Genomic DNA, 24,595 nt, shown 5'->3' with positions numbered 1-24,595 from the left:
TAATAGCTAGTAGCCGAGCAAGTCTAGTGTGAAACCAGCCAACCCTCCAGCAAGTTTCAGAGTTAAGCACATATCGCACACCTTGATCCGAGAGAGAAAAATGTCAGGTTCTTGTGAACTGCAGGAGGCAGAGAATTTCTTTGGAAAATGGGCTGCTAGCCAGTCTCAGTGGACTGCTGCACATTCTCCTTTTCCCCATGGTTCAAATGTGGTTTGACTCTAATGGTTCCTGTGTTGGAAGCTTAGTCCTTAGTGTGGTGGTGCCTTTAAGAGGCGGGGCCTAGTGTGAGATGATTGGATCATTAGGGACCCAGCCCTGGGAAGGGGTTAAGGTAGTTTTCTTAGGATCTCCATTATCTCTCAGGAGAGTGAGTTGTTCTAAAAGAAGGAGTTTCACCCTGAATCTCTCTCTGGCTTCCTGTCTCACCATTGTGATGGGTACTGTAAGTATTCCCAATGTCATGCCCCCATCCACCATGAGAACTTTGTTGGAGGCCAAATAGATGGGTCTGCTTCATCTTGGACATTCCGGACTCCAGAGATGTGAGCTAAATAAATATCTTTTCTTTATAAAGTTTCCAGCCTCAGGTAGTTTGTCATAACAGCTTGCTATCTTGTTTTAATAATAGAGGACTATGGTCTTTTATGTGAAACCCATGGGTTAGATATGTATAGATTCATAATTTCTCAGGTTTCAGAATGATAACACTGCTCTTATGGTATAACTTTGAATTACTCCTAGTGGACTTGGGTAATGTCTATAATTAAGCACACTTATATTTTCTAGCAAAACATAAATATTCATATGAAGTGGGATAAACAAGACTACATAGCTTCGTGTCAGCTCATCTTAGGTAATTTTTATCACTAAGAATTAATTAATTTATTTTGAAGACTATTTTTTAAAAATACCTTTATTTTACTAATTTATTTATTTTTTGTGGTGCTAAGGATCAAACCCAGTGCCTCACATATACTAGGTAAGTGCTCTACCACCCAGCTACAACTGCAGGCCCAAGAATTATTTTAATGACTAGATTTTCAGGGCTTTTTATACTTAAAGTGTTCAGATTAAGGGAATACAGGTCTGTAATGGCATTATCAGCATCTTCTTGATGCATTAACAAGTGTGTGTACATAATGTCTTCTTGATGCCTGTTTAATTTTATTTACTGGAAGCTCCTTATTCCTATATTAACCCCAGAGAGGCATTGGCCATGTTTTGCTCAGGTCTTGCTTTCGACCTAGGCTTTTGCACTGGGCAAGTTAGATTTCTAAGGGATGATGGAGAAGTGACTGCCACTCTCGTGAACCTTTTACATCACAGACAGACTTGGTAACTGCTTGCTTGTTTCTACCAGCCTTCTCATCCACTTATTAACTCAGCACAGCTTTGCAGTTTTACTTTCTGAGGCTACTAAAGATCCTTGTACCTGAAGAATCAAATGAAAGTTCATGAATGAAGAGCAGGAGCTGCACATAAAGAGAAGATGGGAAGAACACCAAGGTTAGTTTTGAACTTGTAGGAAGAGCCTTGATTAACGCTGGACTAGACACCCACGAAAAACACCACTTCCTCTTAAATCTCTCATAATCTCCTAGAAATCAGACTTCAAAGATCCAAGGTGCAAAAAGTCATCTAGGATGCTGTCCAGCCTCAAAGAAGTCCACAAAGACGAGCTGGAAAACAAGTGGGCGGGAACACAAGTGCCTTGTGTGGAGAGGATATACTAACACCAACAACACACCAAAGACTGGAATGGCACAAAGCTGCAAGGAGAGGAAGTCCCCAGAGACACCAGCAGGGTGAGACCCATAAAGGGAAGAAAGAGGCAGGCATATGCAGTTTTTAGACTGTAATTTATTGCCTAGTACAAGGATAAAAGCTACCCACTAATGCATTTATTTTAGAAAGTTAAATTTCACATGCGTGCTACTAAAATACCAAAAGCCATACATAACGTCTGACCCATGCTGCCACCTCATATGGCAAATTCTTACATGGCAGCTTAAAAAAGATTGTTTGACTGGTCCAGTGTCCTATGGTCAGGAGACTTTTTTGTCTCACATATTGAGTTTCCTATGTCTCTCACACTTCCTCCTTTTCAGATGCACAAAAGGTTTTTGTAAAGTTTCTCTTGGTTTTATTGCTGGCAGCTACAGAAACCATGCCACATGCCTGGTGCAGAGTTATAGGGTGTGATTTTCTTTTGACTAGTGTCTTCAGAACTTCTGGGTTTTAAAATACAGCTATGAGAATTTCCATGGGAGTTGTAAATGAAAACCTGTACTAATTCAAACTCTTTACTGGACTAGTTATGTCTGAGATTGGTAGACTGGTGCTGCTGCAGCGTTCTGAGAGCCCCTCCTCAGACATGCCCCAGGGTCCCCGGAGGTCCCCCACTTCCATTTAGGCGTTCCGAGTTCTACCGGGGCGGGGTCTGGCCTGAAAACCATTTTCTGTACCCTAAAACTATATACAACTAAGGGAGAACACTTGTAGATGTAAAAGCTTAGGAAACGTGGCTGGTACTTTCACTGGGGGCCCGGAGGCGCTCTTCCAAGCAAGGACATGGAATGCAATCCCCACTTGTCAGTTGACTCGCTTTTGGGCCAATTGTCTTCTATACAAAACAAGTACCCAGCTCCTTGTGTGTCTGCTAAGACCGCCAGGTAAAGCACATGATCACTGCAAGGCCCCTGCAGTCACTGGCTAGCCCCCACGGTGCCGGAGGCGCTGGTCACCGCGCCGGGTGCCCCGGGCGCAGCGCCGCCTCCAGCAGGGGGCGAGCTCCTCCCACCGTCGTCTCGCTGGACGGGCCTTCCCCGCGGTTTGGGTGGGGATTCCGGGGGATTCCTCGCCAGGGGTGGGGCTGGCCCGCGGAGGGGTGGGCTCCGATGCCTCCTAGGACAGTGTCCCGCGCCCCCTGCTCGCGCCCTGACGGGCCCCGGTGCAGGCCCGGGTTCGGGAGGGCCAGGAGGCGTCCCTGCGCCGCCAGCTCGGGGGGCGCGCCCTCGAACCCCGGCGCGCCGCGCGCCCCGAACGCCGAGACAATGCGGCGCGCGGCGGCCAGGAGCGGCTGGCGGGCCGGGGCGCGCGCCGCCTTCCTTCCTGCAGGCTCCGCTTCCCGGCGGCGCGGCGGCGGCGAGCGCGCCCATTGGCGGCCCGGCCCTCCGCGCCGCCCCGCCCCGCGCCCGGCCGGCCGCCGCCCCCGGCCCGGACCCGCCCCTCTCCGCGGGAGGCGATCGGGGCCCGCGGCTGGGTGGCGGGCAGTTCCCGCCGGCTCTGCGCGCCCGCCTCGGGGCTCGCTCGGAGAGGACGCGGCGGCGGACGCAGCAGCCCTCGGCGCGCGCGGGCGGACGGCCGGGCCGAGCTGCGGGGCCGCGCCGCCCCTGCTCCCGCGGCCGGCCCGCGCCCTGCGGCGGCCGATCCCGCGCTGCGCTCCCTTTGTCCGCGGGCCGGAGCGGCGGCGGCGCCCGAGCGCTCGGCGATCGGAGCCTAAGGCGGCGGCTCCCCCGCGGCCGGCCGCCCGCGCGCCGCGGCGATGCCGGACCAGATCTCCGTGTCGGAATTCGTGGCCGAGACCCTCGAGGACTACAAGGCGCCCACGGCCTCCAGCTTCACCACCCGCACGGCCCACTGCCGGAACACGGTGGCGGCCATCGAGGAGGTGAGCGGCGGCCTCGCGGGCGGTCGGCTCGGCCGCAGGTACCGCGGCGCGCGCCCCGGGCCGACCCCGCCCGCGGCCGGCGCCCTCCCGCCGCTGCGCCTCCACACCCGGGAAAAGTTTCTCGTGCTCCTGAGCCGGAGCGGCAGGGCCAGCCCTGCCCGGAACAGAAGCCCTTTGTTCCCGTGGAGGTGGCTCGGGGGAGAGGCCGGGTGGCCACCTTGGGCCTTTCCGAGATCCCGCGCGCCTGCCCTCCCTGCCCTCGCGGGGCTCCGCGGCGGCGTCCTCGACCCCCCCGGCGCGGCCAACTTCGGCCCGGGAGTCGCGATCGGCTGCGAGCTGGGGACCCCGATGCCCGCTGCGGCCCGGGGTCGTGGGTACCCGCGCGGACCTCGCCAACTTGTCCCCGAAGTGGCCCGGTGGGGACAGCTGTGCGTCCCCGGCCGCCCGCCGCAGCCGCCCGGCGCCTCCACTCTCCGTGGGTCGGGGGGACCCGGTTGCCCAGGAAGGGTGCCCCGCCAGCCTGGCCGCCCAGCCGCCTCCGCGCCGTGCCGCAGAGGAGCGCTGCACCGCGTGCGCGGAGCCGGCGCCGTGATGTCCGGAGCCCTGATGGCCGCTCCCTGGTACCTGCGTCCCACCTGCTGGAAGTCCGGTCGCCTCCCTGCCTCTCAACCTGGGAAAGGCCTGGTTTTAGTAAACGGCTTTCAAGGTGCCAAGTCATCGCGCCGAGCTGCTAGCCTGTGGGCTCTCCAGATGCCGGGAGAGGGCACGTTGAGGAGGGCAGCAGCTTAGGCTGAGAAAGCAGCCTGCGGAGTGGGAAGGAGCAGCCCGAGAGTCCAGGGGCCATGGCCTCGCCTGGATCCTCCTTTTCCTTCCATCCCGAACGGGATTAGAACGCTGCTCTTCCGCATCAGAGGCATTGTGTGCCAAGTGTTTGCGCTCATTATAGGTGACCGGTTTCAAGCCACACGTGTGGCAACAGTGAATTGGAACATTGCGTTTCTTTTGGCCACAATGTCAAGTTACAGCCCTAAAATTGAGTATTGTAGGTGTTTTTGAAGAAAATGCTTGGCCCACAGTGAATGGGGGTGTGTGTCACCAGTGAGTGGTCGCGTTACCCTTCCCCCTTTGAACAAAGCATCTGCTGTTAGGAATTGGTTGGAAAAAAAAATGTAGAATGTTTTTCCTTAGTGGATTTTTTTTTCTTTGTAGACATAAACAGTCAATACTAGGCTAAATGAAAAATGCCAGATTCAGCATTCTGAATGTTGAAGTATGGCTAGGGCATCCTCCCTAACTCCCTACTCTCCTCCCTGTTTTTGGCAGAGAGCTGCAAGTAAACCTTTGGTGGTGAGTTCTGTGAGTCTCAGATCTCTTCACTACACTTTTATGAGCAGGGCTCAAAAGGATGTCTTCAGATGAGGCAGGTGGGGATGGATGGATGGAATTTTTTCTCTAGTTCCAGTTGAAAATAGGAAAATGTTAACAGTGTTTTCAAAATACATCATTAATAATACTTATGGAAATGATTGCAATCAGAAAGGTAACAGCTATTCATTAAGGGAAGGAGCTTTGTACATGATGCCTTAAAAAAGGGCTTGATTGTATTTAAAGTTCTGTTGCCTTTTCCCCCTGTAGTTTGTCAGTTAAATATTATTAACACTGGCAGATGTTGGAAAGCCAGGCAAATAGGAATTGCTATTAAAATTGGCATACCCCTTTTCTGATTAATTTTTCAGTAGATGAATCCAAGCCTTTTTTTTTGTATGCTGTGCAGGAGATTACCCTAGAGCTCAGTTACCAAGCAGATTAAAGAGAGACTGGATTTGGTCATTTTGTTAAATTGCAGGCTTGCTTCATGTTGCCATCTGAGCACAAGACTGGGTTGGAGTCTCAAACATGGAAAAATTAAAACCATTGCAGGTTTATCTCACTTTAAGTAAATGTAGTATACATGCTGTGATGATGACAAGTGTGAACTTGGATTCATGGCAACATCTGAAAGTTGTTTACTTTCTGAGAGGAATCAGCATGGATTGTTTAAAAAAATGTTTTTTTTCCCCAGAGCACTTAATGTTCAGTTCCATTATAAAAACTTGTTCTGTGTATGATTTAATGACAAATGATTCCCACAAAATTTTGTTTTCTGTTTTTTTGTTCATTTTGTTTTTTGATATTGGGGATTGGACCCAGAGGGTGCTTTATCCTTGAACTATGTCCCCAGCCCTTTTAAGTTTTTATTTTGAGACAGGATTTTGCTAAATAGCTTTGGTCCTTGCTAAGTTGCTGAGACTGGCTCTGAACTTGCAATCCTCTTGCCTCAGTCTCCAGAATTGCTGAGATTATGGGAGTGTGCCTCCAGGCCTGGCAATATTTTGGTTTTAAACAAGACATTTACTTTTTATACTGCACACGAGAGAGGATATTGTGACATAAAATTTTGCAGTTAACAGAAATTTAAAAAAAATAAAATTTAGGCCTATGTTTAAATGAGTTATAAAATTAGTGGATTATTTTTAGATGAATTAACCTTTGTATATATTTATTTCCAATGGAGGTTGTGTCTGCAAAAAAGTCATTTTCTAATGGAAATGTGCTTTTTTCCCCCCACTTTGGTACTGGGTATGAAATGTGCTTTTTTGATTTGCATACCTGTAGCTGGAATATTACTAGGTACCTGGTCCCTGCCCTACACTGCAAATGTCACATGGGTAGTCTTTAATCTGAGCCCTGCTCTGTAGAGGAGGAGATTGAGGCTGGGAGAGGTGGTTATTTGCTCAAGTTTATAGAGCTATTAAGTGGAATTTGAACCTGATTCCAAGCTATCTTCAGAAACTAAACTCTTCTCTAGCTTTAATAATCCTGCATTCTCTAAATTGCTCCTTCGTGAGGTCAATTTGGGTTCATGTTCAGACTCCAGCACTTGCAGTTTGTGAACTTGGGTGAGATACCTAACATTTTCTCATTTTCCTCAGCTTTCTAGACTGGATAATCATACTTGTCTACTTCTGAGGATTGTGGTGAACACAGCACCTATCAGACAAATAGTTTAATAAATGCTGTTTTCCAGATCATGTTGTAGTTAATGCACAGACAGACCCTGGAGTGAGGATAGGCTTTACATGGTGGTGGTGGGGGGTGTAAAGAAGGGAACAAATGAATGAGTGCATGAGTGAATGACCACTTCACACTCACCTTTTAGCTAGTGTGCCGTCTTGGCCTCAGGTGAGTGTACAGCTGTTTTCAATTTTCACTTGGCGATCACTTTCTCTGGATGAAGTAATTATTTTGCACAATTTTAGCAAACTTAGCAATGTCTGGTGCTGCAACTGGCGTCTGCCCTGTGCTTTTGGAAATAATGGAGAAAATAAGTAGTTTTGGCATAAATCTGAAGAGTGAGCTGTTTTTTTCCCCCTTGGGCCCCGCCCCCCTAGCCCTGTCTTAGTTTCTCTGAGCCTTTGGGCGCTTTGAAATTTTCTTAAAATATGGAAAAATTGTGTACATACTTGGATGTTCAGGTTTTTAGTTAGGCCGTCTTTATGACACCATCCATTCTCCCTTGCTTATTTGGCATTGATGCAGTTTTAAAAATAAATTTGATGTTGACTCCTTAGTATTAAAATTTAATCTATTTCCTTCCGGGGCCATAATCTCTGCTTTGTTGTCCTTGGTTACCTTGGAAATCTCATTGCTGTCATAATCACTGGGTTCTAACTGCAGGGGGACAGTGAACATCTGGGCCTCGCAGACTCCCAAGGGCCCTGCTGTCCATGGGTCCAGACCCCTCCCCGCTCTTACGTGGGAACCAGGCCTCAGGCTTTTTAGGCAGGACTCCGATTTTGAATTTTAGCTTTTTGTGACTTGTTTGCAAAAAAGCATCTTCTTCAAGTCCCAGATGGATAGATTCTGAATCTGGTGAGAGGACAGGATCTTGCCTAGTACATTCATGTTCTTGGAAGTCAGCCTCTGTGGGTCAAACCGGGCCACGTTTTTATGCTGTCCTGAAATCTGAATTTATGTATTTGGAACATTTTAAATCACTTAAACAGGGAAAGATCTTTTCAGGTGAGCTTCCCCTCCTGCTGCATGCAGATTCTCTCTTAGGATTAATAGTAACAGTACTAATTTGGTCTAGGGAAGAAAGAGGCATCCTGTAAGCCAGTCACTGCCCTGAAGTCTTGTCAGAGTGTCTGAGAATGTCCAGGATGGTGTAGATACACACAGTTGGGAGCCCTCTAGCACACCCAGGCCTCTGAAAAGGGTCTTGTGTGGTTTTTAACAATCAAGTCTTGAAACCAAACTAGTCACCTGGGGGGTTACCACATGCTGTAGTCACCAAGGTGGTTCAGTATGGTCTTCTGTATCTGCCTTCCTACCTTGGGTAAATATTTATCCACTGAGCTGGTGGCAAACTAGGCCTTAAGATAGGATTTTCACATGCACCCAATCTGCAGAGGTCTGCTCAGGCCAAGAATTTGAAATAATCCTTGATTCTTAGGACTCCACATAGGCCAGGCATGGTGGTCCAGAGGCTAAAACAGGAGGATTGGGAGTTCAGGGTCAGCCCCAGCAACTTGGATGTCCTCATCAACTCAGTGAGACCTTGTAAAAAGGGCTGGGGACAAGGATCAGTGGTTGATGCCTCTGGGTTCAATCCCCAGTACATAGCTGGGATTGCTGGGTACAGTGTCTTTTGTCATGGATCACATATATTCTAGACCTGCCCCACCCAAGATGATTATCTGAGATTAACATTCAGCTCCTTGGCCACACTAGTTTCATCTCAGAAGCTCAGTAGTCATACCTGGCTGATGGTGACTTTTGGACAGTGAAGATTTAGAACTTTCTCATTATTGCACAAAGTTTTATTGGTTGTTGCAGTTTGAGACCCTGGCAGTTCCAAGAATGACTTAGCAACCAGCAACATTAGCATCATCTGGGGCTTGTTAGAAGTGCAGAGCCTCAGATCCCACCCTAGACCTGAGTCAGAATCTGCATTTTCTCAGCACCCCAGGTGCATTATATGCACATGAGAGTTTGAGAGTCAGATGGGGATTCCTGGGCTGCACATCAGAGTTGCTTGGGAGGGGTTTGTGAACTGAAGGAGCCTGTCCCCACTCCCCAAAATTCTGATTGGTTTGATATGGGTGAGGCCTGGAGCCCTGGTATTTTAATAGGCTCATTCCAAATATGGTTGCTAATCCCTGATAAACAGATGATTATGTAATGCAATGTCAGATGGTGATCAGTGCTGTAAGGAAAAGTTATGCATAATGAGGAGATAGAAAGAGATTTTGGAGATTGGGAAACTGAAATCAGGAAAGGCCTCTGTGCAGAGGTGACATTTGAACAGTCTGGAATGCAGAGGACGCCAGCCAAGGAAGGTCTGTGAATAGGGGAACATGGGGAGAAGCCGGAGATGTGAGTGGGCTCAGAGCACGGAAGGACGGAAAGAAGGCCAACGTTCCAGAACAGGAGTGGGCAAGGGTGAGGAGGAGAGAGCCCAAGGGGCAGGCAGGGCCAGATCCCACAGCCCCGTCTGCCTTCGAGAGGGAACTTGGATTTTGCAGTGGTGGGATGGGAAACTGTGAAGAGGACTTTGAATGTGGAATAACATGGTCTGATTTATATTTTGAAAACTTCACAGTGGTTATTTCATGGAAAATAGACCAGCAGGGCATAAGAGAAAAGAGGAAGACGAGCTGGGGTTGGGGACCTTTTCATCATCCAGGCCAAAGGGTCTTCAGCGAGGTGGTAACAGTGTCAGTGATGAGGGGTCCATTGAGATTGGTCGTCTGGGAAGAGCAGTGAGAACCTGCTGGCCGGTGACCGTTGCTGTGCTGGTAGTGTGGGATGAACAGCCGGGTTCCTGCCCCAAAGGAGGCCACAGCCAAGCCCAGGCCACCTGAAGAATGGGCCTTCCATTGGCCCCATGGTGCAGCCGGCACTGTCCAGTACAGGTTCTTGTTAGTGTGGAGGCCAGCTGTGTGCTGGGCAGCATGGCTGGTCTTGGAACTGGAGTCCAAGCCCCAGGGTTAACTTCGTCTCACTGCAGACCCTGGGCAGGGAGGACTGAAGCATAGCTGTGTTGGGTGGGGCCAGAGGGCACCTTGCTGCTGGCTGCTTTTCTGGGCAGATGATACGGGTGATACTGTTGACTGTGCCTTGTACCTGGCATGCTGTCCCCACTTCAGCACCTCCAAACACTCCTCTTTCCTTACTAAAAAGAGGTGATGCATTCCATGGTGTGACCCCGTGTAGTAGGGTCTCCAGGTGGATTGACAGCCAGGCCCCTTCCACAGGCTTTTCTGCCTTTATAATTTTATCATGTCAGCAGTGCTGTGGCGTAAGTGGACCGTCCATCAGAACCGCACTGCTCGGGCTGTTGTTCTTTCATAAATATATGCTGGACACCTACCACGTGGCCGCAGGTGCCAGGGACATACAACAGGACAGGACCAGCTTCTTCCCCACAAGGGACTTATCTCTTGTCCACAGCTTGTGCCATGGATCTCTCTGAGGCGCTGGTGAAGGTGGTGCATGTCTTTTCAGAAAGCTGTTTTAATGCACAGAATAAAATACTTAAGACTTAAAAAAGAAACCAATGACATTGAAATCCAGTTAGTATTTTAAAAACTTGAGTCACACTAACATCTGCTTCTTTACTAACATCAGGATTTAGCGGTGGGCCTAATAAGTGCCTTAATTGTGAAGTGCTGTGAATGTAAGGAATACCGAGGCATTTCTGAAGATTACAGTGTGAGGTTACTGTATCTTTTGTTGGAGTTACCAACCTGTGTTACTTTCATTCATGATTGGAGAAGGTGCTGAACATCAGTTAGATGCAAATGAAGTAGAGATGTTTGTCTTTTCCAGTCCAAGTTTATGGGCCCCGAGTTCCAGCCTTGACGTTAAGATTCTTTGATTTAATTGCTTTGGGGAGTGACTGATTCTTCAGCTGTTAAGTCTTCATTTCTACTCTGTGGCCATCATGATTTGGCTCTAGGGCCTCGCTGAGGAAGGACAGTGGCATTATGAAGTAGAGAGGTGTTCTGTGCTCTGGGGGCCGGGAAGGCGGACAAGTTGGCGTCAGAGGGGCACCCTGTTTCGCTTAGGGTCAGGGCCAGCAGCTTCTCTGGGCCCACGTTAGCCCGTGTGTGCGTGTTTCAGAATGCAGCAGACTTGTGGATCGGATCCCAAGGGTCTTGTAGTCAGATGGCCTTGTTAGTCTGGCATGTCATCCGCTGCCCTTGATGCTGTCGAGCAAGCTCCAGGGTGGCGTGGTAGTGGATTCAAGGGCATCTTACACCCAGGGCATTAGGGGAGCAGGAGGCCTGCATTGTTCTCCGTGAGCTTACAGATGAGGTTACCAATATGAAATGCTGCTGCCGCCCTGTGAGTGGGCCTGGTGTATCCTGGTGTATGTCAGTTAGCGAGGGCTTTTCCCCCTCCTCTGTTCTTTCTAATATTTACCGGGTGTTTACTCCACGCTGTGCATACGTTGACTATGACTTATTTAGTTATTAAAAACCCCAGAAGGTCCGGAGAATGGGGTCACTTTTCCAAGTTCACAGAGCTGGGAAGCCAGAGAGCCGAGGTTCCGATCATCCGTTTGGAAGCTCGTCTGCTCTGTCTCTAGCAGCCACCAGCTCTCCAGGGCCCGTGCCTGAGAAGGCCCCAGTGTCCAGGTGGGTTTTAATTTAGAAATTGTGTCCATGGCGTTTCTTGAGTGGCTGCTTCTGGCAAGTCCTGGCCGCTGCTCTCCTCTCTGCCTCGTCTGTGCTCTTCCCTTCGGTCCCTCTTCCCTCTGCTCTGCTCTGAGGGACGCGCTGCCCCGCTAACCCTGCCCCTAAGAGCCATGAGGGGAGGGCCTCTCCCACCTGGCGGGAGGCTGCCCTGCTGACAGTGTGGTTGATGATGGCGTCTTGCCACTTGCTGCTGGATATGGCTTTGTCAATAACAACGGGTTGATGAAGACAGTTCTCTCAAATGACAGGATCGTGGGGGACCTCTTTGCCTAGCTTCTCAGAAGAAATCACATTATTAGACCTTTTTTCTTTTTTTTTTTTTTTAACAATAATGACTACAGTAGCTGACATGACTTTGACATGACTTTGAGCCTTGATTTGTGTTAAGACTGTACTGTGTCTTAAGATTGATTATTCGATTCTCTTAATCCTAGGAGACGTCCAAAGTTTCCCTGCTTCATAAAGAAACAGAGGTTCAGATGAGTGGCTGCAGGTCTTCTGTCCACAGCCAGCAGGTGATAGAGTGGTGTCCTTCAGGTGCTCTTCCTGTTGGTCTTTAATGCCCCCCTGCCAGCCTCCTGCCAGGGTCTCTGCCCCTGCGGAGATTCTCTGACTTAGGATAGGTTGTGATTGCATACCTCCAGGGTCATCAAATACTAACCCCTGGGAGGCACTTAACTTTAGAGGTGTTTATTGAGTGACTGTAACTGCCAGGAAGTGAGTTCAAAGAACAGGGCTAGCCCCTGGGGCTGAGGGTTGGAGCATACTCTCCCACCGGGCAGCCTGCAGTGGTGATCAGACCTGCAGAGTGTTCCCTGGGTGTCAGCAAGTCTGTGTTTGGAGAGGTGGCCCTGAAGAGTGAGTCATGGCTCTGCATGTCCAGGCAGACCCCGGCAGAGAGGAGGCAGCTCCAGACCTTGGAGCGATTTGGAGAGGACAGGAGAATGTTTAAGTCCTTGTACTGTGTTCCCCTGGCAGTCCTCATCTGCCACTGAGCAGCTCCTGGGCCTGAGAGGTGACTCCCAGCCAGCTCCTGTATAACATGGAGGGTGAATCACAGGAGCTCCAGCTCTCTGCTCTGCAGCCCAGTCACCTTTTCTTGATACTCTTTACTTTTTCTGACCATCTCCTTCTCTGCGTTTCTCTTTATCTTGGCTTTTTATATTCATACTTCTAAAGAAGTTAGAGAAGACAGTGAACTTCCCCCACTCCTGTGTCCCCCCTCCCCCCATTTAGCTTTCCCCAATAACGTCCCTGGAGTCTAGGTGGTCATCCCCGGAGTCTAGGTGGTCGTCCCCGGAGTCTAGGTGGTGGTCGGTTGGAGGTGGAGTGCCACCAGCACGGTGCTGGTTTCAGTTTGGGACAAATGGAGCTGTGTTGTCTGTAGTGTTCTTTGCAGTCTCTGGCCTCTTGACTAAGGTGGAAAGCAGGCCCTAGATGGTCTCAGGGATTCGTGGTCAGGAAATGGCGTGGATGGCTCCTCACTGGAGGGTGTGCACCCTGCAGGAAGCAGCGACCTTCAGTGCACCCTGTGGGCCCCCTTGGTTGTTGAAGGAGTGCAAGACACTAGCCAGGGGTTAGGAGAGCTGGGTTCCAGTTCTAACCTGGCCTTCACCTGCTGAGTGACCTTGGGCCTTTTCTACATGGCGATTTGGAGTAGGTACTCTCTGGCCACCCTCTCCACCCTGAACACTCCGTAATTCTTTGTGTCACATGCAATTTGAAAAGGCTCTGGAATAAATGCTTGAAATAAAAATGAGTAAGCAGTGGTTAGTTTAATAGTCGGAGAAGGTCATGTAGGTGCTAAATCCTGTTTTTAAGTTCAAGTATTTGTTTTTTGAAATCTTTCTATGGCTTCCTGAGTACTTTGTTATTGTTTGTTTCTTTTTAAAAAGTTGAGATTTAATTCACAAACCATCAGATTCATACTTGTAAAGAATCCAACTCTCTGATTTTTAGTGTACCCACAGTGGTGTAGCCACCAGCACTGTTAAGTCACAGAACATTTCACGACAACACAGAGACCCCATACCTGTTAGCAATCACTCCCCTTCCCCACAGCTACTCATCTCCCTCCTGTCTGTGGGGACTTGCCTGTTGTGGGCATTTCATTTATGAAGTCATGTGATGTGCAACTTTTTGTGCTTGGCTTCTTTTTATGTAGCCCAGAGCTCTCCAGGATGTAGCATGAATCTGGACTCTCTCTCTCTCTCTCTTTTTTTTTGATACTGGGGATTGAACCCAGGCACTGAACCACTGAGTCACATCCCCATATTTTATTTAGAGACAGGGTCTTGCTAAGTTGCTGAGGCTGGCTTTGAAGTTGTGAAGCTCCTGCCTTAACCTTCCAGCCACTGGGATAACAGGCATGCACCACTGTGCCCAGCGTTCCCTGCCTTTTTATGGCTGGGTAACATTTTATTGGATGGTACAGCACATTTTACTTACCATATGTCAATTGATGGGCCTTTGGATCTTTTCTGCTTTGGGTCTATTTTAAATAATGCTATGAAATTTCTGTGCAAGGCTTTGTGTGGACACTTATTTTCACTTCTCTTGGGTGTATAACTAGGAGTGGAAGTGCTGAATCATACAGTGACTATATTTCACTTTTTGAGGAACCCGCCAGATGGCTTTCCATAACGATCGCACCCCTTCACATGCCCCCCTGTGGCATGTGAAGGTTCCAGTTTCTCCTTATCCTTGTCAACACTTGCTGTTGTCTGTCCTGTGATCATGCCCGTCCCAGTGGTATTTCACTGTGGGTTTGTTGGATTTGCATGTTGAGTGCCGTTCCGTGTGCCTGTTGCTGTCTGTGTCCCCCTTGGAGAGGAATATCTATTCGGATGGGGAGCCCATTTTTATATTGGGTGGCTTGTCTTTTTGTTGTTGAATTGCAATGTACTTCAGGCATTCTGGACGCTAGGCCCTAAACAGACAGTTTGCAAGTATTTTCTCCCGTCCTCTGGATTGTCTTTTCACTCACTTGGTTCCTTCAAAACACACACACACACAATTATTTTTTGATGAAGCTGTTTATCTTTTGGTTGCTTTTGCTTGGCTGTTAAGTCTAAGAATCTCTTCCCTCGTAAGGTCCCAAGACTGAGGCCTGTGTTTTCGGGTTTTGGCTCTCGCATCCAGGTGTGCTCCCTTTTGAGTTACCCTGCGTTAACTGCGTATCCAGTTGTCCTGCACCATGAGTTGGAAAGACTGCTCTTTCCCCTTGAGTGCTGTGTGTCTTCTACCAAAACCAGTTGGTCTTTGGTGTGTGGCTTTATTTCTTGAGTCTTGATTCTGTGATTGACCTTTCTGTCTTTTCTGGGAGAGAACCGGAGTCCCCGCTATCGTAGGTTAGGGTGAGTGTTGAAATGGGAAGTGGGAGGCCTCCAAGTTTGTCTTTCATTTCGGGAATATGTTGGTCCTCCTCCGTCTCCCACATTTCCATCCCATCAACTTCGATTCCTGGAAAAAAAAATGCAGCTCGGATTCTTATGGGGTGGTGTGGAATCTGTAGATCAATCTGGGGAGAGTAGACATCTTAATAAACCGTCTCAACATCCTTTAATCTATGAACTTGGGATGTTTTTTCACTTATTTAAGTCTTTCATTTAAAAAATGTACTTTGTTAAATTCATTCTTAAATACTTTATTCTTTTTGCTATTGTGAACGAGATTATTTTCTTGATTTTATTTCTGGATCGTCCGTTGTTAGGGTCTAGAAATACAGTTAGTTTTGGTAACTGATACATCAGAGACGGCCTTATTCGTTCCTTGACGAGATGGCTGCCTCTCTTGCCTAATTGCTGGTTCAGTTCATGTTCAAGAGCCTAATGATGGGCGCAGAAGAGAGGCTCTCCCTAGCCACTGTACCAACACAGCCGTTTTTCTGTACAGCTGGAATTCCTCAGACTTACTTGATCCGCCTTACTCCTCCTAGTTGGGGAAGTTTTGCCCACTGTCTGTCTGCAGAGGGAGTGAGTGGCGACGTGTCTGGCATTGGTAGGTGGGTTTCACTTGGCTCTAGTGTTGGGGTCACCTGAGGCTTCACAGTTCAGCAGGAGCTTCCCCTGTGTCCCTGCGACCCCAGCTCCTCACCACTGTTGCTCCTGCAGCTGTTTGGTGGCCTGTTTGGTAAGCATCCCCTTGATTTGTTCCCCATGTTCAGCCACTCAGGTTTTGACTGGAGGTAATTGTTGAAATTCCTGGTTTTCTTCTCACCTTGTAAATGGTTTGCTTTTTTTTTTTTTGACAAATAGGAGGAGGTGTGTTGTTCACAGTGGGAGCAGCGGGGTCGTCAGAACCCTAGGTTTTGTATGCTGTGACTGCAGCTCCACAGTTGCAAGCTTTAGACCTGGAAGAGGTCTGCTGGATCCTTTCCCAGCAGGGAGAGCCCTGGATGCAAATGTTGGGAGGCAGGATGGTGCGCTGCCGGTCCATGTCCTTTCTGTCCCACTCCTGGTCCACCTTCTCTTTGGGGACAGGATACTAAGCTGCAGTCTAAGTAGCACCTAAAGACCCCGTTTCTCATCCCCTGTGCCCTTTCCTTCCCTGCATTTCCTCTCAACTCTACATTTCCAGACTCTCTGGGCCCATGTTTTGTTTTTAAAGAAGCTGCCCCTCCAGAGAGGTCTTGGGAGTGGGCTGCAGTTTGGGATTTCAGGCAGAGGCCTCTGCCATCTCTCAGGCCACACATGTAAGCTGCCGTTGTCAATGACATTGAACGCTGGCCTCCTTTCCTACCATCCGGCTTCAGTTTTCCAAAAGAGGGCTTATTCTAGCTTTTCAGGTGATTTATTATCTTCTAAGGCAACATTGGAAGAAGCTTAATTTTTGAAGTGCACAGTTTTCTTCTTTATGGTCAGACTAAAGGAGGTTCCATTGATCTTATGACAAAATGGCTTTAGTCATCACTAATATGACGGCTCTTCAGGGGCCCTGCTTTATTTGCTCTTTTAATTTATGAACCTCCTTGGGTCTGTCAAGCCACTTGTACCCTAAGCCAGTGAGGCCTGCTCTGTCACATCAGGGCTTTATTTGGCCTCTAATGCGATGTGAACTGCTGTAGGGTTCTGCTGGATGTGGCTTTGAGTAAGGAGTGGTCGGGTCAGCAAATGAGTGTTCCGGAAATTTGTTTCTGCTGTTTTTCCAAAGGAAAATGTACTGTGAGCTCACAAAAGCCGTCCATCATAAAGTATGCCTGAGTGCTCGGGGGTCGGCAAAGACCTCCAGCGTGAGGGAAGGAGCCCTGGACAGCTTGTGTGGTTTCTCGGCGGTCGGATGCATGGTGTCCTCAGGCTCCCAGAAGAGACCACAGGGAACAGGAGAGCAGCAAGTGGCGGGCGGAAGAGAGGAACTGGAGCAGCGCTGAGCGGCGGGAACCCTCCTGCAGGAGTCCCTGAGGGTCCCACTCGGCCACAAACAGCCTCTCTAAGTGGGTCTAGCTCCGTGGTAGGTGCTGGCCTAGTGCGAGGAGACCCTGGTTTTGGTCCCCCGCACAATAGTGACCACACCACCAGGACCCTCTCTGCCTTGGTGGGCCGGGAGGCATGTGGCTCACTAAGGAAAGTTCCCACAAACGGAGTTTCTGAATTTTGCTGTGATTTTGGTGACTTGAGTTCACTGGGAAAATGAGTGCACGTGGGCAGCCTCTTCCCGGGGCTTGGCCCACGGGGGCTTCAGGGTGTCTGAGGGTGGAGCTTGGCTCTGGCAGAATGACACGGGAATCTGTTTCTGGGACGGGTGGCCTTCCGTGAGGATGAGCCTTGGCGAGTGGCCATCTGCGCTGAGGGCCAGGACAGGGAGGGCAAGTGCGGCCCCTGGCCGGCCTCACGGTGCCCGGGCACTCCCAGACCCAGAGTGCCCCTGCGCGTGCACTGCCTAGCTTCCATGTGGGTCCCCCGTCCGCCCTAGAGCCTGGGGGCAGGACTCGGAGCCCACCCGCCCAACGCGGAGCCCAGCGCTTGGTTCTCAGAAGATGTTTCTTGGCTGTCGGGTCCAGGCAGCCCGGCTTTGTGATCTCATGACTTTCCTTTAAAAGGTTGCTGAATATTTGGAAATAAATCATTTTGGTTGGCAAAATCAAGGCTGTCATGTCATCCTTTGAAACAATTGGACAGAAAAATCTTGTAAGAATTATTGAAGTGTCTGCTCTATACAGCTTCCTAATTAATATCTAATTTCTTCTTTGAAAAATATATTGAAGTGTCTGTTCAGTTCCCATTTATTGTTTTTTTTTGGTGTTAAATTTGTTGACTCTTTATATGTCCTAGCGATGAATGCTTTATTGGAGGTGCATGTGGTAAAGATTTTCTCCCAGTCTGTAGGCTCTCTCCTCACGATATTGTTTCCTTCGCTGAGAAGAAGCTTTTAAATTTGAATCTATCCCACTTATTGATTCTTGATTTTACTTCTTGCACTTTAGGAGTCTTGTTAAGGAGGTCAGTTCCTAGTCCAATGTGGTGAAGATTTGAGCCTATTTTTTCTTCTATTAGGTGCAGGGTCTCTGTTCTAGTGCCTAAGTCTTTGATCCACTTTGAGTTGAGCTTTGTGCAGGGTGAGAGATAGAGGTTTAATTTCATCTTGCTACATATGGATTTCCAGTTTTGCCAGCACCATTTGTTGAATAGGCTCTCTTTTCTCCAGTGAATGTTTTTGACACCCTTGATAACTGTATTTATGGGGGTGTGTCTCTGTGTCGTCTATTTTGTACCATTGGTCTACAAGTCTGTTTTGGTGCCAATACCATGCTGTTTTGTTACTACAGTTCTCTAGTATAGTTTAAGGTCTGGTGTTGTGATGCCTCCTTTTCTTGCTAAGGATTGCTTTAGCTATTCTGGGTCTTTTATTTTTCCAAATAAATTTCATGATTGGTTTTTCTGTTTCTGTGAAGAATATCGTTGGGATTTTAATAGAAACTGTATTAAATTTGTATAGCGCTTTGAGTAATATGGCCATTTTGACAATATTAATTCTGTCTCTCCAGGAGCATGGGAGATCTTTCCATCTTCTGAGGTTTCTTCAATTTCTTTCTTTGGTGTTCTATAGTTTTTCATTGTAGAGGTCTTTCCCCTCTTTTGTTAGATTGATTCCCAGGTATTTTATTTTTATTTTTTGAGGCTATTGTGATTGGGGTAGTTTTCCTAATTTCTCTTTCAGCGGATTCATCATTGATGTACAGGAATGCGTTTGATTTATGGGTGTTGATTTTATATCCTGCTACTTGGATCTTCTAGATATAGAATCATGTCATCAGCAAATAGAGACAGTTAGTTCTCCTTTACCTATGTGTACCCCTTTAATTTCTTTCTTTTGCCTAATTGCTCTGGCTAGAGTTTCAAGGATGATGTTGAATAGAAGTGGTGAGAGAGGACATCCTTGTCTTCTTTCAGTTTTTAGTGGGAATGCTTTCAATTTTTCTCCATTTAGAATTATGCTAGTATAATTGATTTAACAAATATATGAAAAAGTGTCCAACATCTCTAGCAATTAGAGAAATGCAAATAAAACTACTCTAAGATTTCATCTCACTCCTGTCAGAATGGCAATCATCAAGAATACAGGCAACAATAAATGTTGGCGAGGATGTGGGGAAAAAGGCACACTCATACATTGCTAGTGGGACTGCAAATTGGTGTAGCCAATATGAAAAGCAGTATGGAGATTCCTCAGAAAACTGAGAATGGAACCGCCATTTGACACAGCAATCCCTCTCCTTGGTTTACCCAAAGGACTTAAAAATCAGCATACTGTAGTGACAGAGCTATATCAATGTTTATAGCAGCTCAATTCACAATAGCTAGACAATAGAACCAACCTAGGTGTCCTTTAAGAGATGAACAGATAAAGAAAATGGGGTATATATACTCATATTACTCAGCTTTAAAGAAGAGTGAAATTATGGCATACACTAGTAAATAGTTGGAGTTGGAGAATATCGTGCTAAGCAAAATAAGCCAATCCCACAAAGCCAAAGGCCAAATGTCTTTTCTAATATGCGGATTCACAATCAGGTGGGGGGCACTAGGGAAGAATAGCATTACCTTAGACTAGGTAGAGGGAAGTGATGGGAGGGGAGGGGAGGGGATGTGGGATAGGAAACATAGTAGAATGAAGCAGACATTATTGGTGTATGTCTGTATGTGACTGTGTGACCAATATGAATCTGCAACATGTACACTCAGAAAAATGAGAAGTTATATCCCATCTACGTATGATGTATCAAAGTGCATAAATGCATTCGTAACTAATTAAAACAAATAAAAAATGAAAAAAACCTTCTGATTTTAAATTTAAAGAGAAAAAAGAAAACTGTATTGATCCTGCCTGGCGCTCTGGGGAGCTTCCCTGATATCCCCTGACCCTCAGAGCCACTGTCCTCCCTGGATTCTTCAAATAGGTCCTTTGACTCACTCCGTGACCCAGCGCTGGGGCCCACTGGGGGCGTGTGCTCTGAAGTGTGGCCCATCCTACCCGATGAGGCCACTCGAGGTGTGCCCACGGCTCTGCGCGCCCTCTGTGGGGCGTGGTCTCCTCCGTGGAGTGGGTCTCATCAGAGCGAGTGGAGGGGGGCTCGTCTGTCCCCTCAGGACAGAGGTCAGCAAGCAGCCCACAGCCTGCTGTGTGCAAAGAACATCAGCTTAAACTGGTGTGTAGGGTCTTTAAGGGGAAACCCACAGAAAACGCAGCCGAGCTGGCGTGTGTGCGGCCCACAGAGCCCGAACTGCTTCCCGATGGGCCTTTATGGGAAAAGTCTGTCCCACTCCTGGCTTAGAGCCTTAGGTTCTGGGGGATGGAGAGCCTGTCCCGACCGGGGCAACGTATTTCGATGTCGGGAACCTTCAAGCCACTTGTCTAGTGGTCCATGTGACATGGGCCATTGTTCCACGTCTGCTGGCTGCAGTGGCCAGTGACTGGCCGTGGTGGGAACGCCCCTCCGTGATTTACATGAAGTGGGACCATCCTTTCACGTTCACCTCTTGCGTCCTGGTCTCCCTCCTGAAGTCATAATAAGCCCAGGGCACGGGTGGGTCAGCGCTGGACGGGGAGGCCTGGGAGTCTCCACGCGGAACTGATGGAGGGGGCTGCAGGGCCTCTAGAGTCTGCTCTGCTGGAGCCTGAGCAGAGCTGGACGGGGGAAGACTGGTCTGGCGTGGGAGTGGGAGGCGGGGAGGGAGGGGCAGAGCTCAGGAAGGGCCAGAGGCAGGGAGACCGTGGGAAGAACTGGCTGTGCAGGGGAGGTCCAGGTGTGCCCGGGTCTGAGTTAGGACATGGGGAACTCGGTGTATGGCGGGGTCCTCTCCCTGGTGTTTCCACCTGCTGGGTTGGCTGTCACCTGGTTGGTGGGCTTGTGGCTGGTTTGTTGGGGCCTTCACTTCTTCCTTTATCAAAGCTCAGCACCAGGCCTTGGGTGCCCAGCGGGACAGGCTCTCCGTCCACCTCAACCTAATGCTCCAGGGGCTCCTGAGCTGGAGGCAGGAGAAGCAGTGGTTCTGCCAGGGAGAGGCCCAGCAGGCTTCGGGGACCAGCGCCTGGGGTGGTTTCCTGTGTGCCTCCTCACACATGCCTGCCTCACGCACCCAGTGCCTGGCAGAGGGCCTGGTGGCTTGGGTACTTGGTCTCAGGCAGAGGGCCATGTACAGAAGTGAACTGGAAGCCAACATTATAACAAAAATATTAAAAGTATAATAAAAATATTAAAAGCGCAATTTCATCTTTACCTTTTAGGAACCTTCTATTTAAAAATAAAAGATCAACCATTCAGTCAGCCAGCCACTGAATACCTGTGCGTTTACATAAAGCCTATGGTATTCCTGTACGCTCTGCAGGGACTGTACCACTCTCCCCTGGGCCCTGCAGGGGCTACCTGCTACTTCCCCAGCAAGGGATGCCTGTGTCTTGATCTGAGTGGCTTGAAAGGCACTGGCCAACGTGGGGAATCCACCTCAGAGAGTCTCGCCAGCCACCTGCTGCGGGGCTTCGTGGTAAATGGGGGAGGGGCAGAATCAGCTGATGGGGACGCTGGCCCCTGCCCCAAGCTCTGCCCTGGCTGCTGTACAAGACCACCCTGTGTCACAGCCTCCCTGCCTGTGAAGCCTGGGAGGGGGGACTCGGCAAACAGGTCGCAGGGAGCCTGGGAAAGCAGGGCCTGCTGCCATCTTCTAAAAATGCCAGCAGACTGTGCCCTGGCCCCGCATCGCCAGCTCCCACCAGGGATGAGAAGTGCTGGGAGGTTGGAGAGAGATGGCACGGGGCACCTGGCCCTCAGGAGCCAGCCCTTCTGCCTGGTGGGGTGAGTGGCTTGTTCCTGTTGGGGCTGGGGACAGGTGGACGTCAGCGAGGCCTGAAGGGTGACGGGGTGGCTGCTCAGACAACCTTCCCGTGGCCCAGAGATTGGCTCTCTGCCTGGGCGACCCCAGCCTGCTGGGCCTGGGAAGTTTCCATGCCCAGCCGCAGCCTCCCACCCTCACCCTTTCAGGGTGTTGGTCTCTGCTGCACCTCCAGCCCCTAACCCTGAGGCACATGCTCTGTGAGGGACAGAACTGGGTACGGGTGCCCTGCCCTGCAGCACCAGGCACTTGAGCATTGTCACCTTTCTAGAGTCCTTTACGGCCAGTCTCCTGTAGAATCAGGCACCCTCCACACAGCGGACCTGCTTCCTGTGTTTGTCTTCTCACTTCCCGAAACCAGCCGTGAACTCCTGAGCGCAGTTCATTTTTCTTTTCTTAGAATAAGTCTTCTTTTTATTGGTATTCGACTGTTTTCAACACACTGCTTGGGCAGGACAGGCATGGTGACATTTCACAGCCAAGGAGAAGCCTCCCTGAGGGTCAGTGGCTTCTTAACACAGGTATCTAGCAGGTGGCCCCCAGACTGGACCAGGATCTCACAGCTCCTGTCCAACCAACGGTCTTCCTGTTTCCCAGAACCAGCGGCGTATCTGGGAGGTGCCTGGTGGTCATTTTATTTTAAAGAGTGGGCCTGGCCTCTGGGTGTGCTTGCTCTGCTTCTGACGTCTCTGACCAACTCCTGTTTGGAGCCAGGTGTCAGGCATCCTGTGTGCTGTCTGTAATGCATGACTGCGTCTAGAAGGGCCTGGCCAGCACAGATAATGAGGAAGTGTCACACGCTACGTCAGAGGAGAGTTAATAGTACCCGTTACTATTAATACAGTGGTATCAGCTGTTCCAGGAAGAGACGCTGCATGTTCCTAATAGCAGATAATAGCAGCAGGACTGGCCAGCGCAGTGCAGGTTTCATTGGGTAATTATAATTAAATGCCCTGGGGTGAATCATTTAATATAAGGTTCTAGGAATTCCTGAATTTTTGTGTAAAACATAATTCACGGCCCGTGTTTGATAAGGAGGCTTTGGCTGTATGACCCTGGAGAAGTCATCATCTTGAGTTGTTTATCGTGGGAATGGAACATCCTTTTGAGACACCCATAGCTTCCTTCAGTGTTGGAATATGCCCGTGTCATCTGTCACAGTGAGCATTCTCATTTTAGTGCCTGTTTCTGTTTTTACTTCCTGCCCACTCACTGCTGTCCTAGAGAAGAGCAGGGGATTTGGGGTGATAGCTAAGCGATGCCCAGTCTTTGAGTCTCATCTTATTGCCTCTTTTCCTCATTCCCTTGGTTGCAATGTTGGGTGGTGGGTTTCCCCCTTTTGGAAAGCGTGACACGGTGGCTGCAGCAGGAGAGGACCCCTCCTGGGGCTGATGTGTCTGATGGGGTGAATGGCACCCTTCCTCCTGAGCAGAGTTCCTCTGTGATATACACAGCACTAGTCTCTTTCCGTCTGGCCACTGCATCTTTGAATTTCTCAGATTCTCGGGGACCATAGGCTGTGTGTGTGACCTGTCACACCCGAATGCAGATCATTTCTGTTGATACCTAACATGTGAATTTATGGTGCTTAGTTGACCATGTGATTATGAATGGTTCTCTTCCTAAGCAGCACCACATAGCCAATGTAGCCAAAATCTGAGTTTTGTCATCACAGTAGTGAGATCCATTGGGGGTTCCTATTTCCTGCCAAATTTCTGTGACCTTTCCAGCAGCCCCCAAAGCCCTTCTCAGGGCTGCAGGACTGGAGGTGGGAGATGTGGTGTCTGCGGGTGCTGCTGGCTCCCCTCAGAGGCTGGGGTGTCTTCTCATTGATGTGGGACCCCCATCGAGGGCTGGGCTGGACAGTGGGCAGTTGGGTCAGAGAGGGGACTTGGCAGAGAAGAGGAGCTCTGGGACAGGTGGGAGTGTTGAGAGGAAGGGAGCACTTGGGGAGGGAAGAGACGTCTCCTTTTCAAAATCGCTGCACCCCCATCAAGTCTCGCTGGGGCGGAGGAGCCACACAGATTCAGACAGAAGAGGTAGCTGAGGCATCGTGTGCTGGAGGGACCCCATGCAGCCTCTGTGGCTTCCGCGATGCCCTTTGCCCTTACTCTGGGGATGCTGGTCACTGGGTCGGCAGGAGTGTCAGCCCCACCCCTGTTGCCCCTTCCTCTGAACTCCCCTGGGCCTGGACTCCTTCTGTGCATAAGCAACCTGGACCTGCATAACCTGCCCCTCGCTGAGCTGGGCACAGGGTGGGGTGGGGGCAAAGCAGACAGGAAACGGAACCACGCTCCTTGGTGGGCTGCTGCAGGTGGGTCAGAGAGGCCCCGTGGGCTAGAAGAGGGTGGAGCAGTGCGTCTGGCTTGGTGGTGGCTGGTGTCCTGTAGGGGTCAGAAGCTGAGGTGGCCCTGGAAGGACGAGTGGGCGCTGAGCAGCCTGGCGCAGCCTGGCACACCCTGCACAGGAGGCCACTGGAAGGTCTGTGTGGAGTCAGTGATGAAGTAAATGGCAGCAGGAGGCGGCGGAGAGAGCCTTCTAGGAGGGGCACGGTGCCGGAGCCTAAGCTTAGAGAACGCCAGGGAGTGTGGGGCCTGAGGTCTGTGCCCCATGTCACCTGCAGGTGGAGGTGGGTGTTGGATGGTGGCTAACTTCTGTACTGGGTGGCTGTCAGTGTGGCTGGGATGTAAATGAGTGGGTGGCAGTGCGGAGGGGTCCTGACCCAAAGGTGAGGAGGTGCTGTTGGGCGTCGTTTGATGATTCCTGCAGAAGGGACGACGTGTTGGCTTCTCCAGCCTTTGTTGAGGGTCTGTCCTCCTCTTGGGGCAGCGCATGTGCTGATGCGAGTGAAGTC

General features: G+C 49.8%; 1 protein-coding gene across 8 annotated transcripts in view; it reads left to right on the top strand.

The window, feature by feature from the left end:
- The first annotated feature begins 1,355 nt into the window (after positions 1-1,355).
- Asap2 (ArfGAP with SH3 domain, ankyrin repeat and PH domain 2) overlaps positions 1,356-24,595 on the top strand; it is a 155,478-nt gene continuing 132,238 nt past the window's right edge. For 2 of the 8 annotated variants that reach the window (XM_078029686.1, XM_078029685.1), the window contains exon 1: positions 3,440-3,671. In XM_078029686.1, coding sequence (XP_077885812.1) covers positions 3,546-3,671 — 126 coding nt within the window. In that variant the 5' untranslated portion in view covers positions 3,440-3,545. Of the gene's footprint in view, positions 1,508-1,602; positions 1,807-3,205; positions 3,672-8,966; positions 9,053-24,595 lie in introns of those variants that run through there. The other 6 variants (XM_078029687.1, XM_078029689.1, XR_013429282.1 and 3 more) reach the window with 6 other exon arrangements.

Source organism: Ictidomys tridecemlineatus, chromosome 12, assembly GCF_052094955.1.
Source record: "Ictidomys tridecemlineatus isolate mIctTri1 chromosome 12, mIctTri1.hap1, whole genome shotgun sequence".
Classification (NCBI taxonomy): domain Eukaryota; kingdom Metazoa; phylum Chordata; class Mammalia; order Rodentia; family Sciuridae; genus Ictidomys; species Ictidomys tridecemlineatus.
Note: the sequence above shows the minus strand (reverse complement) of the source record. Positions and strands in the feature narration are given on the sequence as shown.